The sequence below is a fragment of the Anomaloglossus baeobatrachus genome, chromosome 1 (assembly GCF_048569485.1).
Source record: "Anomaloglossus baeobatrachus isolate aAnoBae1 chromosome 1, aAnoBae1.hap1, whole genome shotgun sequence".
Classification (NCBI taxonomy): Eukaryota; Metazoa; Chordata; class Amphibia; order Anura; family Aromobatidae; genus Anomaloglossus; species Anomaloglossus baeobatrachus.
This window is the reverse complement of record NC_134353.1, coordinates 539,870-552,948: the sequence shown is the minus strand read 5'-3', so window position 1 is coordinate 552,948 and position 13,079 is coordinate 539,870. Positions and strand designations below refer to the sequence as shown.

Here is a 13,079-nt window from a genome sequence, read left to right as displayed (position 1 = left end):
GGGGCGGGCTGTCTGGCGTCCGTTATTCCCCCTCCTGCCGCTTTACGCAGTCCCCCATTGCTCATTTATATACACAAGGACGCCTTCCTCATGTAACTGTCCTCCCGAAGTTTTGCGCATGTGAACGCTTTTTCAGGTGATTGCGCAGGCGCGAGATTATGGGCGGCGCTGTGATTGTCATCAGCAGCTTTATCCAAGTACCCGCCCATAATCTCGTGCCCGCACTTTTCCCTCTGACTCCACTGTTATGCGCAAGTGCTGGCCATATGAACCATGTTACCTATTACCGCTTGCACGAGATTATGGGCGGGTATTTGGATGACTTTGCTGATGACAATCACAGCGCCGCCCATAATCTCGCGCCCACGGTAATAGGTAACATGGTTCATATGGACAGTGCTTGCGCATAACGGTGGAGGCAGAGTGAGAAGCGTGGGCACGAGATTATGGGTGGGTACTTGGATGACTTTGCTGATGACAATCACAGCGCCGCCCATAATCTTGCGCCTGCGGTAATAGGTAATGTGGTTCATATGGCCAGCGCTTGCGCATAACGGTGGAGGCAGAGTGAGAAGCGGGGGCACGAGATTATGGGTGGGTGCTTGGATGACGCTGCTGATGACAATCACAGCGCCGCCCATAATCTCGCGCCTGCGCAATCACCTCAAAAGCGTTCACACTTTGCACAGTGCTCACTCCCGCGAGAGTGGCACTGGGCATGCACAAAACTTCAGGAGGACAGTTACATGAGGAAGGCGTCCTCATGTATGGAAATGACCAATGGGGGACGGCGTACAGCGGCAGGAGGGGGAATAACGGACGCCAGGCAGCCCGCCCCCGTGACCATAAAAACAGATTTGCATACAAAAAGGTAAGACTTCATAAAGTATTTTTTTAGGTCTCAAAGGGGGCACAATAGCAACAGGAACCTTTCCAGAATGCAGCCCAGGAGCTGCAGAAGGGGAATCTTTTATTTTTTTTGCTAAATTTCTGGTGACAGGTTCCCTTTAAAAAGGGAACCTATCAGGTGCAATCTGCACTCAGAGCCAGGAGCTGTTCTGGGTGTATATTGCTAATCCCTCCCTAACTGTCCCTGTATACACTAGCATAGATAAAGGCATCTATAGAAAAAGTATTTTTAAAGAGCTTATATCTTATGCTAATTAGCGCGGGGACTAGTCCCAAGGGCGTTACTTCACTTGGCTAGTCGGCTCACATAGCGTGTTAGCATGTTATTACGCCCCTGTGTGAGTACTAACACGCTATGTGAGCCGACTAGCCAAGTGAAGTAACGCCCTTGTGACTAGTCCCCGCGCTCATTAGCATAAGATATAAGTTCTTTAAAAATATTTGTTCTAATGATCTCTTTATCTATGCTAGTGTATACAGGGACGGTTAGGCAGGGATTAGCAATATGTACCCAGAACTGCTCCTGGCTCTGAGTGCATATTGCACCTGACAGGTTCACTTTAAAGGGAACCTGTCACAAGATTTGGGGCCTATAAGCTGCGGCCACCACCAGTGGGATCTTATATACACATTCTAACATGCTGCATACCTCCCAACCGTCCTGGATACAGCGGGACTTTCACGCTTTACGTTGTTTGTCCCGTTGCCACGGGCGGGACGGCCGGCTCCCGGGCTCCGCCCACCCACTCTCTCTCCGCCTCCCTGCTTTTCCCTCCTACCATCCTAGTAGACGTGGCATAGAGAGGAGCGCTGCCTGTGCTGCTGCTGATACAGTAAACGAATCTCCCCAGCGCTGATTTCCCTCCCTCCCCCCTCACCCCCGGCCGGAGCCTGTCTGTGCGGTTGGCCGGCCGCCTGTCTGTGCGGTCGGCCGGCCGCCTGTAAACGAATCTCCCCAGCGCTGATTTCCCTCCCTCCCCCCTCACCCCCGGCCGGAGCCTGTCTGTGCGGTCGGCCGGCCGCCTGTCTGTGCGGTCGGCCGGCCGCCTGACTGTGCGGCCGGCCGGCCGCCTGTCTGTGCGTGCGGCCGGCCGCTTCTCTGTGCGTGCGGCCAGCCGCCTGTCTGTGCGTGCGGCCGGCCGCCTGTCTGTGAGGGCGGCCGGCCGCCTGTCTGTGAAGGTGACCGGCTGCCTCTCTGTTCGCGCCGCCTCATTGTGCGGGCGGCCAGCCACCTCTCTGTGCGGGCGGCTGGCCACCTCTCTGTGCGGGCGGCCCGCCGCCTGTCTGTGAAGGCGGGCGGCTGGCCGCCTGTCTGTGAAGGCGGGCGGCCGGCCGCCTGTCTGTGAAGGCGACCGGCCGCCTCACTGTGCAGGCGACCGGCCGCCTCACTGTTTCTGCCTGTGTCTCCGTGCTGGAAGCCCGCCGGCTGCCTGCGTGTCCGTGCTGGAGGCCCGCCGGCTGCCTGCGTGTCCGTGCTGGAGGCCCGCCGGCTGCCTGCGTGTCCGTGCTGGAGGCCCGCCGGCTGCCTGCGTGTCCGTGCTGGAGGCCCGCCGGCTGCCTGCGTGTCCGTGCTGGAGGCCCGCCGGCTGCCTGCGTGTCCGTGCTGGAGGCCCGCCGGCTGCCTGCGTGTCCGTGCTGGAGGCCCGCCGGCTGCCTGCGTGTCCGTGCTGGAGGCCCGCCGGCTGCCTGCGTGTCCGTGCTGGAGGCCCGCCGGCTGCCTGCGTGTCCGTGCTGGAGGCCCGCCTGCTGCCTGAGTGTCCGTGCTGGAGGCCCGCCGGCTGCCTGCGTGTCCGTGCTGGAGGCCCGCCGGCTGCCTGCGTGTCCGTGCTGGAGGCCCGCCGGCTGCCTGCGTGTCCGTGCTGGAGGCCCGCCGGCTGCCTGCGTGTCCGTGCTGGAGGCCCGCCGGCTGCCTGCATGTCCGTGCTGGAGGCCCGCCGGCTGCCTGCGTGTCCATGCTGAATGGGTGTGGATGGGGAGTGGATATGGGCGTGACTGTGAAATGGGTGTGGTTAGGGGGCGTGGCCAAACTTTGTCCCTCTTTTCCTTCTTTAAAAGTTGGGAGGTATGGGAAAGAGTCCAAGTCTCCATCCTTCTCCAGCACTGGGAAGTCCTCAACACGGACCTTTGGAAGTTTGGTGTCTTGAAGGTCACGGGTGGCTGATGAGGGCTGGAGCTGAGCTAGCTGCAGCTGGTGGTCATGCTCTGCCTGTTGCTGTCGCTCTTCACGTGCTGCTTGCCGCTCCGCAGCCTCACACGCTGCTTGCCGCTCCGCAGCCTCAGCCTCACGCGCTGCCTGTCGCTCACGCTCGGCCATGAGTATCTCGTAGGTATCCCGGTCTCCAGCCATAAGCCTGGCCAAGGCAGCTTGAAGGAGGGCCTCTGCACCTCTCAGGCCGGAGGGATTGGCAAGTGGTGATCTGCGGCACGCTGCAGAGCCAGGTGATTCACTGTCCATTCCAGAGCGGAGGACTGGCATCTGGCTCGTTGAGGACCCTTGGGCGAGCTCCTCCTCATTTTGTCCAGCAGTGCCAGGTTGTGCGATGTCCTCTGCAGAGCTGTTCTCTGGCGTCGGGCTCTTGGAGGGCTCGTGGACAACCTCCTCATTGTCTCTGGCCTGAGCATCGGCCATTCCTTTGGCTTTGCTCCTGGTGCTCTCAGCCATTGTTGCAGACTTTGGTCACTGACACAGAACTGACACCTGATGCACCCACACACCTTACAGTACCTGCACTCTGACACTCTAGTGTTGAGCTAGTCTGAAGACCCCAGCAGCCACAGCTGCTGCAGGCAGTCTTTAGTGTCTGGGAGTATGGGTCTCACACTCACACACACTATTATCTCGATCCCACCGCTTGCCACCAATATGTCACGAACCACCGGGGGGGGTCACTCAGAAATCCCCCGCGCTGGCTACCAGTACGTCACAATCGGGGGGTAACAAGTGGGGGTCACCCCTCCTTTATACCTCCCGACCGACAGACAGAGCACGTGACGCGCTCTCTAGCGCCCCTCTTATAGTCAGGCCAATTATGGAATTGCCCGACAATAAGCAAGGAGGCCGCTATACTACTTATGCCGATTATTGAAGGGTCCCCGGTGAGAGTAGGGTATATATTCCCCCGACCTCCGCGGGCGGAATATATAAAATCTCCCCGAATCTCACTGGCCTCCCCACAATACTCCTTGGCACAACTCGCTGCCACCAACCGCTTCACGGTAACTATTAGCCGAACACACAGACGTGGGATTCAAGATCGAGATAACAGAACAGCCCAAGATTAATTATATAATTTAATCGGCCGAAGCCACACTAGAAACTACAATATATACAATAGGAGATCTACAGAATATACATAGGTCAGAGTACAGTTACAATCAAAGCATGGTTTACAAACAGGCATACACAGTTCCAGCAGTTACCTTGTGCGTCTGGCCACAGGGGGGCGCCGTGGACCAGGTTTCCAGGATCTCCCTCACAGGTCTTCCCTGACCAGACCCCCGAGCAAAAGAACACTGGAAAATGGTCGAATTGGGGTTATCAACCTGGGCAAATCCAGGTCCCCTCCTACCTTAGTGACCTCCACCCCTGGCTGGAGTTATGGACAATATCCACAACAGGGAATATGGGCCATAACTTTGCCTGGGAGCGTCGTAGGCGGACGCCAACGCTCTCATTGTGACAGTTATGAATTTAGCTACAGAACGAGAGGACTCATGACTTGTCTACTAGTTCCCCATTGGCTGATATCACGCCTTAGGTATTTCCCCAGGTCTTACTCCCATAAAAAGGGTGTGCCAGCATCGTCCGCATGCGGAAACACCATTTTTATGGTTGCCATTTTTATCGGAAATATGGCTTGCGAGATATGAACCATATTTTACTGGAGTCGTTCTGTCTGGATACTTCCATAGCCTTATAATGAGATACAAACTCTTGTTACAGGGTCACGGCAGGGAGGCATCCTGTCTCCACTGTTCCCAGGTCATCTAATATCCATATCACAGGAGATGGCCATGGGATGTGTTGCTAGGATGTGACACCTTCCCAGATGTTGGACATTGAGAACAAGAAGGGAGGGGCACTGCCATGGAGTGATGAGAGCGATTATGACTGGAAATCATAATTCCTCTTCATATCCCAGGATTTTCCTCACACCTCCACTATCCGACGCTCCACAGTCTGCCCCTCCTACCTGGTTGTCTAGTGGACTGGAATGGCTACAACTCTAGGCGGCCATCCATTGGTCCGACCCTAGCCTTGTACCATTCTATGGGGATGTTTGGGAAAAACAGGGATTACCTGGGGTTTGTGTGATACCGGCACTGGTTTTCTGGGTCCCTAAGGGGTAGGCCCTGCATCCCAGTGGGGATGCAGCACCTTGCAGCTCCCTGAGAGATTCAGGGGTGCTACAGTACCTTCACCAGAGACAGCAAGATGACACAGGTGTAGGCCTCTTCCTCCCAGAACACTAACACAGCAGACAAAAGACAATTTGGATACCCTACTGTCAGGGCAGGGAGGACTGGTAGGCCCAGGAGGTGGATCCACTGGACCATGCACCCCACCGGAGGGCAGGGTACACGGCAGCCGGAGCACTGGCGTGGCAGGGACAGGTATAACCAGGTCACCAGGGTCACGGAGTTCTTTAAGACGGTACAGAATGCTGTACAGGTAACAGGACACGGAACAAGGGGACCTGAGAACCTAGCTCAAAAGACAAGGCTTCAAGACACGTTGATCAGGCCCCGCCCACATGGAAAGGCAAGTCTTATATACCCAGCACAGCCCTATGTCATTTCCTGCTTCAGGTGTGCTGGGCCTATAAGACCAGGAGAGTGGGCGCGGCCTGGTCCTATACAGAGGCATTAGTCAGAGTCAGACTCCTGAGACCAGGAACAGAACACAGGAGAGCACGAGTGGGAGCGGCAGGCGTGACCGGCGGACACGTGAACTGGATCAGTGGTGCAATGCAGGTGCGACTGGATCAGTGGGTACGGAGCGGTGGTGCGATGCAGGTACGACTGGATCAGTGGGTACGGAGCGGTGGTGCAATGCAGGTACGACTGGATCAGTGTGTACGGAGCGGTGGTGCGATGCAGGAACCGGGTCAGTGGGTAAGGAGGGCTGCCGGGACACCGGGAGCGTGACAGTACCCCCCCCTTGAAGCCCCCCTCCCCGCGGCCGGGACATGTAGGCGCGCTGAAGAGGGGCAGCAACGTACTTCCGGGACAACCAGGACCGGGCCTCAGGACCGCAATCCACCCAATCAACCAGGAAGGACTGCTTACCCCGGACCGTTTTCATGGCCACTATGTCCCGTATCGGAGAACCCAAGTCAGCGGCAATAGAGGCAATGGAAAGGGGAGGACAGTCAGAAGCAGGACTGGAGTCTTGGACGACCGGATCGGGCGTCTCGGACTGGGTACAGGACATTGTCTCATCCTCAGTAGCCGGTGACATCGAAGTCTCAATAGCCAGGGACGGTGGAGCGACGCTAGACTGCGTCGTTTCTTCCTCAGGGCCCGGTGGTACCAAGGACTCAGGCGACAGGAGTTGTGGTACGACGCTGGACTGCGTCGTCTCCTCTTCTTGTTCTGGTGGCACCACAGGTACAAGAGACAGGAGTTGTGGTACGACGCTGGACTGTGTCGTCACTTCTTCCTCCTGTTGTGACATGACAGGCCCAGGTGACAGGGACCGAGGAACAGGCTGTAGACAGGTATCCTGGCACAACGGACTCCAACGAGTGATTGCGACAGAGCGCCAACTGATGTCAGGGTCATGGAGGTGTAGCCAGGGCAGACCCAGCAGGAGCGCGGGAGTCATTCTCGGGATGACGTACAAAGCAATAGTCTCAGTGTGCAGGGCACCAACACAGAGTCTCACGGGTTTGGTGGTGTACCGGACGGGTTCGTATAGTGGTTTTCCGTCCACGGAGGTGAACCAAAGGGGTTTAGCAAGCGGGATGACCGGTATTTGATAACGGTCCACTGTAGCTTGTAGAATGAAATTACCCGCTGCTCCCGAATCAATGTGAGCCTCTGCCGTGAACTGGGTCTTCACGGTCGTGACCTGGACAGTCTGTGTAACCGGGACTGAAGGGATTCCGGTACCAAGGGTGGCGGTTCCCACCATCCCTTGCACTTGGGGTCTACCTGGTCTCTCCGGGCAAGATCGAAGCAGATGTGTACCGCTTGCACAATAGAAACACAGGCCCCGGGCAAGTCGCTCTGCTCGGCGTTGTTCAGCTTGGCTCAGTCGGTCGATTTGCATGGGTTCGGAAGCGGAATCGTAGGACGGCAATGGCGGGGGAACGGTAGACCTCTGCGGAATGGAGATGTGACGAATTGGTCGTTTCTCCCGAGATACTTCCTTGGTTTGCTCTTGAAAACGGAGATCAATCCGGGTAGCTAGTGATACTAAAGCATCCAAGGTACGGGGAACATCTCGACCGGCTAATTCGTCCTTGATGCGACCGGAGAGCCCCTCCCAGAAGGCGGCAGTCAATGCCTCATTGTTCCAGCTTAGCTCGGAGGCAAGCGTGCGGAACTGGATGGCGTACTGGCCAACCGTTAGGGTCCCTTGGCGTAGCCGGAGGAGCGAAGAGGTAACCACGGTAGTACGTCCTGGTTCATCGAAGGTACTTCTAAAAGCCTGAAGGAATTCCTGGATGTCGGTGGTCACCGGATCTTCGTTCTCCCACAACGGATTTATCCAGGCCAGAGCTTCGCCTTCTAGGTGTGACATTAGAAATGCCACTTTTGCTTGGTCCGAAATAAACAGGTGCGGGAGCAGCTGGAAATGCAGAGAGCACTGGTTCAAGAAGCCTCTGCAGGTCTTAGGATCTCCCGCATAGCGAGGCGGTGCAGCGAGGCAGAGTTGCGAGGCCGAGGAGACGTAGTAGCTGTACGCTGTGTAGATGAGGTCGAGGCGGCGGTCTGTAACGTATACAAGCGGCTGTCTTCAGACGTCAGGAAATTCAATATACGGGTTAAGGTTTCTCTCTGTCGCACCAGTTCCTGGCGCAGTTCAGCCAGTTCAGACGTCTGTGCTCCGGCGGAATCCATGGCCTGATCAATCTGTCAGGGCAGGGAGGACTGGTAGGCCCAGGAGGTGGATCCACTGGACCATGCACCCCACCGGAGGGCAGGGTACATGGCAGCCGGAGCACTGGCGTGGCAGGGACAGGTATAACCAGGTCACCAGGGTCACGGAGTTCTTTAAGACAGTACAGAATGCTGGTACAGGTAACAGGACACGGTACAAGGGGACCTGAGAACCTAGTTCAAAAGACAAGGCTTCAAGACACATTGATCAGGCCCCGCCCACATGGAAAGGCAAGTCTTATATACCCAGCACAGCCCTATGTCATTTCCTGCTTCAGGTGTGCTGGGCCTATAAGACCAGGAGAGTGGGCGCGGCCTGGTCCTATACAGAGGCATTAGTCAGAGTCAGACTCCTGAGACCAGGAACACAACACAGGAGAGCACGAGCGGGAGCGGCAGGCGTGACACGTGAACTGGATCAGTGGTGCAATGCAGGTGTGACTGGATCAGTGGGTACGGAGCGGTGGTGCGATGCAGGTACGACTGGATCAGTGGGTACGGAGCGGTGGTGCGATGCAGGTACGACTGGATCAGTGTGTACGGAGCGGTGGTGCGATGCAGGAACCGGGTCAGTGGGTAAGGAGGGCTGCCGGGACACCGGGAGCGTGACACCTACATGGAGTGTTGAGATTTAAAAACATTTCAGGCAGATAGCAGGACAGTGACATAAATTCCCCCCCACTGCCCATTTCACCCTAGTGTCTTTGCACAGCAGGGTGGTATGGTCCATACATCACCCCAGATATGGATTGGCATTTAAATGTTAAAAATCAAGAGATGCATAACAGACAGGCGTAGGCCTCTTGCTCCCAGAACACTAGCACTACAGACAAAAGCCAACTTGGAGATTCTACTTGGAGTCTCCACATTTCCAAAAATTAAGGTCAGGCAACAGGAAAAGTGGCAACAATTAGCACACACTACAAATAGGCTAACTAAGCAACATGGCTGCATGGGACCACCCCTGGAACAAGGCCTGAACCAGAAGTCCTAACTTTACCAGAGACAGCAAGATGACAGACAAGCGTAGGCCTCTTGCTCCCAGAACACTGAGAGAGATTGTAGAAATCGGGTTTTTAAAGCCGCGCCAATGATCACAACTAGGACATCAGATTATGTGACTTTATTGCAGCATCGGTCTACGCGTTTCATGAGCTCTGCTCACTTCCTCAGGACCATATAAATTATATAATTATATGGTCCTGAGGAAGTGAGCAGAGCTCATGAAACGCGTAGACCGATGCTGCAATAAAGTCACATAATCTGATGTCCTAGTTGTGATCATTGGCGCGGCTTTAAAAACCCGATTTCTACAATCTCTCTCTGTTATCAGCCGCTTGGGTTGCCGCGGCCGGGATCCATTGTTACATGCGAATATAGTAGTTGTGACTGTCACAACTACACATGGTGAGTAGTATTGCTCCCCCTACCCGTGCCCTGTACCTATAAGGGTAAGACCCTATTGCGCTTAATTTCCACAGCTCCTGTTTGTGCTCCCAGAACACTGGCACAGCAGACATTAGACAATTTGGATACCCTACTTGGAGTATTGAGATTTAGAAAAATTTCAGGCAGACAGCAGGACAGTGACATAAATGCCCCCCCCCCACCACCTGGCCATTTCACCCTAGTGTCTTTCCACAGCAGGGAGGTATGGTCCGAAGAACACACAGCATGTGGCTTGGCATTTAAATGTTAAAAATCAAGAGATGCATAACAGACAGGCGTAGGCCTCTTGGCCTCTTGGCCACCTGGCCTCACACAGAGCAGGGAGAGAGTACACAACATGCGATATCATCACTTCCCTGACCTTGTGCATTATACTGCTGTTGTCAGTTGTTCTAGGATTATAAGTGATATCATTAGCGTTGTCTGCAGTATTACATCACCTCACACAGTGCAGGGAGAGAGTACACAGCATGCGATATCATCACTTCCCTGACCTTGTACATTATACTGCTGTGCTCAGTTGTTCTGGGATTATAAGTAGTGATGAGCGAGTACTAAAAAGCTCGGGTGCTCGAGGCTCGGGCCGAGCATCCCAAGATACTCGTGTACTCGGCCCGAGCACCGAGCCCAATGTTATCCTATGGGGGACCCGAGTATTATTCTGAAATGACCACCGGCAGCATGTAGAAACCATAAAACTGTAAATTAAAAAAAAAAACGTGCGTGTGTGTGTAAGCGTGCATATATATATACACGCGGAGTGGAGTGCGGGAGGGGCCGTAGCCGAGCGGGGAAGTGTCGGGCTAAAGGCACGGTCATGCTGTGAGGGCCGGCCAATCACTGCAATTCCACAACAGGGCTGTGGCATTGCAGTGGTCTGCCAGCCAATCCCTGCATAAGGGCTGGCTCTAAAAAGAGCGCCAACATGAAGACCACGAGTACAGCACGAGTATTGCGAGATTACTCGGTCCCCGCCGAGTAGCCCGAGTACAGTGATACTCGTGCGAGTACCGAGTAGTAACAAGCATACTCGCTCATCACTAATTATAAGTGATATCATTCATTAGCGTTGTCTGCAGTATTACATCACCTCACACAATGCAGGGAGAGAGTACACAACATGCGATATCCTCACTCCCCTGACCTTGTACATTATACTGCTGTGCTCAGTTGTTCTACGATTATAAGTGATATCATTAGCGTTGTCTGCAGTATTACATCCCCCTCACACAGTGCAGGGAGAGAGTACACATCATGCGATATCCTCACTCTCCTGACCTTGTACATTATACTGCTGTGCTCAGTTGTTCTAGGATTATAAGTGATATCATTAGCGTTGTCTGCAGTATTACATAACCTCACACAGAGCAGGGAGAGAGTACACAGCATGCGATATCATCACTTCCCTGACCTTGTGCATTATACTGCTGTGCTCAGTTGTTCTGGGATTATAAGTGATATCATTAGCGTTGTCTGCAGTATTACATCCCCCTCACACAGTGCAGGGAGAGAGTACACATCATGCGATATCCTCACTCTCCTGACCTTGTACATTATACTGCTGTGCTCAGTTGTTCTAGGATTATAAGTGATATCATTAGCGTTGTCTGCAGTATTACATCACCTCACACAGAGCAGGGAGAGAGTACACATCATGCAATATCCTCACTCCCCTGACCTTGTGCATTATACTGCTGTGCTCAGTTGTTCTGGGATTATAAGTGATATCATTAGCGTTGTCTGCAGTATTTCATCCCCTCACACAGAGCAGGGAGAGAGTAAACAACATGCGATATCCTCACTCCCCTGACCTTGTACATTATACTGCTGTGCTCAGTTGTTCTGGGATTATAAGTGATATCATTAGCGTTGTCTGCAGTATTATATCACCTCACACAGAGCAGGGAGAGAGTACACAGCATGCGATATCATCACTTCCCTGACCTTGTGCATTATACTGCTGTGCTCAGTTGTTCTGGGATTATAAGTAATATCATTAGCGTTGTCTGCAGTATTACATCCCCCTCACACAGTGCAGGGAGAGAGTACACAACATGCGATATCCTCACTTCCCTGAGCTTGTACATTATACTGCTGTTCTCAGTTGTTCTGGGATTATAAGTGATATCATTACCGTTGTCTGCAGTATTACTTCACCTCACACAGAGCAGGGAGAGAGTACACAGCATGCGATATCATCACTTCCCTGACCTTGTACATTATACTGCTGTGCTCAGTTGTTCTAGGATTATAAGTGATATCATTAGCGTTGTCTGCAGTATTACATCACCTCACACAGTGCAGGGAGAGAGTACACAGCATGCGATATCATCACTTCCCTGACCTTGTACATTATACTGCTGTGCTCAGTTGTTCTGGGATTATAAGTGATATCATTACCGTTGTCTGCAGTATTACTTCACCTCACACAGAGCAGGGAGAGAGTACACAGCATGCGATATCATCACTTCCCTGACCTTGTACATTATACTGCTGTGCTCAGTTGTTCTAGGATTATAAGTGATATCATTAGTGTTGTCTGCAGTATTACATCACCTCACACAGAGCAGGGAGAGAGTACACAGCATGCGATATCATCACTTCCCTGACCTTGTACATTATACTGCTGTGCTCAGTTGTTCTGGGATTATAAGTGATATCATTCATTAACGTTGTCTGCAGTATTACATCACCTCACACAGTGCAGGGAGAGAGTACATAGCATGCGATATCATCACTTCCCTGACCTTGTACGTTATACTGCTGTGCTCAGTTGTTCTGGGATTATAAGTGATATCATTAGCGTTGTCTGCAGTATTTCATCCCCTCACACAGAGCAGGGAGAGAGTACACAACATGCGATATCCTCACTCCCCTGACCTTGTACATTATACTGCTGTGCTCAGGAACTAAGACATTCAGTATTAGACTTATCCTTCTACGTGTCCTACCAGTGCTCTTGCTCTGATCTCCGATTCCAACAGCTGGATGGAAAGACAGTTTCTGTAATGTCAAAGGAAAACTAAAGTCTTGCTTCCCTCTACAGTTGCACAGACTTGAGCAGCCGATAAATATCTTACTGGTGAGTATTACTTTCCTTAATGGTTGCATGGTGGGTGTTCTAATGTCTGACCTGTCTTTTGTACTGTCTGAGTGACTGAGCTCTTCAGACATCAGTCCATTATCACTGATCAGACCTTCACTTGAACCGACCAACACTATTATATCACGACTATTTCCAGATCACAGATGGATGCATGAAGAGGACTTACTGCACGAGAGCTTGAGCGATAGTCAAGAAGACAAAGAACAGCAGGAATTTCATGATGGCTTGAGTGCCGAGACGTTCTCCACTGGGCTGGCAAGCTCCGATCTTGTGCCCTTCATCCAGTCTGGCCATCGTAACACTCCCTCACCTGCTGTTATCTACCATAAAGCGCAGTCATTGGCTCCGCACACCACACTCAATATTCTCCCCTTGATTATATCATTTTGGCCCCTGCCCATATTTACCTTGGTCTGCAGGAGACTTTCATGGCTTTGTGATAAGGGCCTCAGGTTGTTATCAACCTTTTTTTTTTATCAAATCTTTTTTTAAAGATCTAATAGCAAAT

At 53.0% G+C, this 13,079-nt stretch overlaps 1 protein-coding gene across 2 annotated transcripts in view; it reads right to left on the bottom strand.

Annotated features, from left to right (window-relative positions):
* LOC142303719 (pepsin A-like) overlaps positions 1–12,852 on the bottom strand; it is a 263,534-nt gene extending 250,682 nt beyond the window's left edge. For both annotated transcript variants that reach the window (XM_075345372.1, XM_075345382.1), the window contains exon 1: positions 12,738–12,852. In XM_075345372.1, coding sequence (XP_075201487.1) covers positions 12,738–12,790 — 53 coding nt within the window. In that variant the 5' untranslated portion in view covers positions 12,791–12,852. The remainder of the gene's footprint in view (positions 1–12,737) is intronic.
* Between the last annotated feature and the right edge of the window lie 227 nt (positions 12,853–13,079).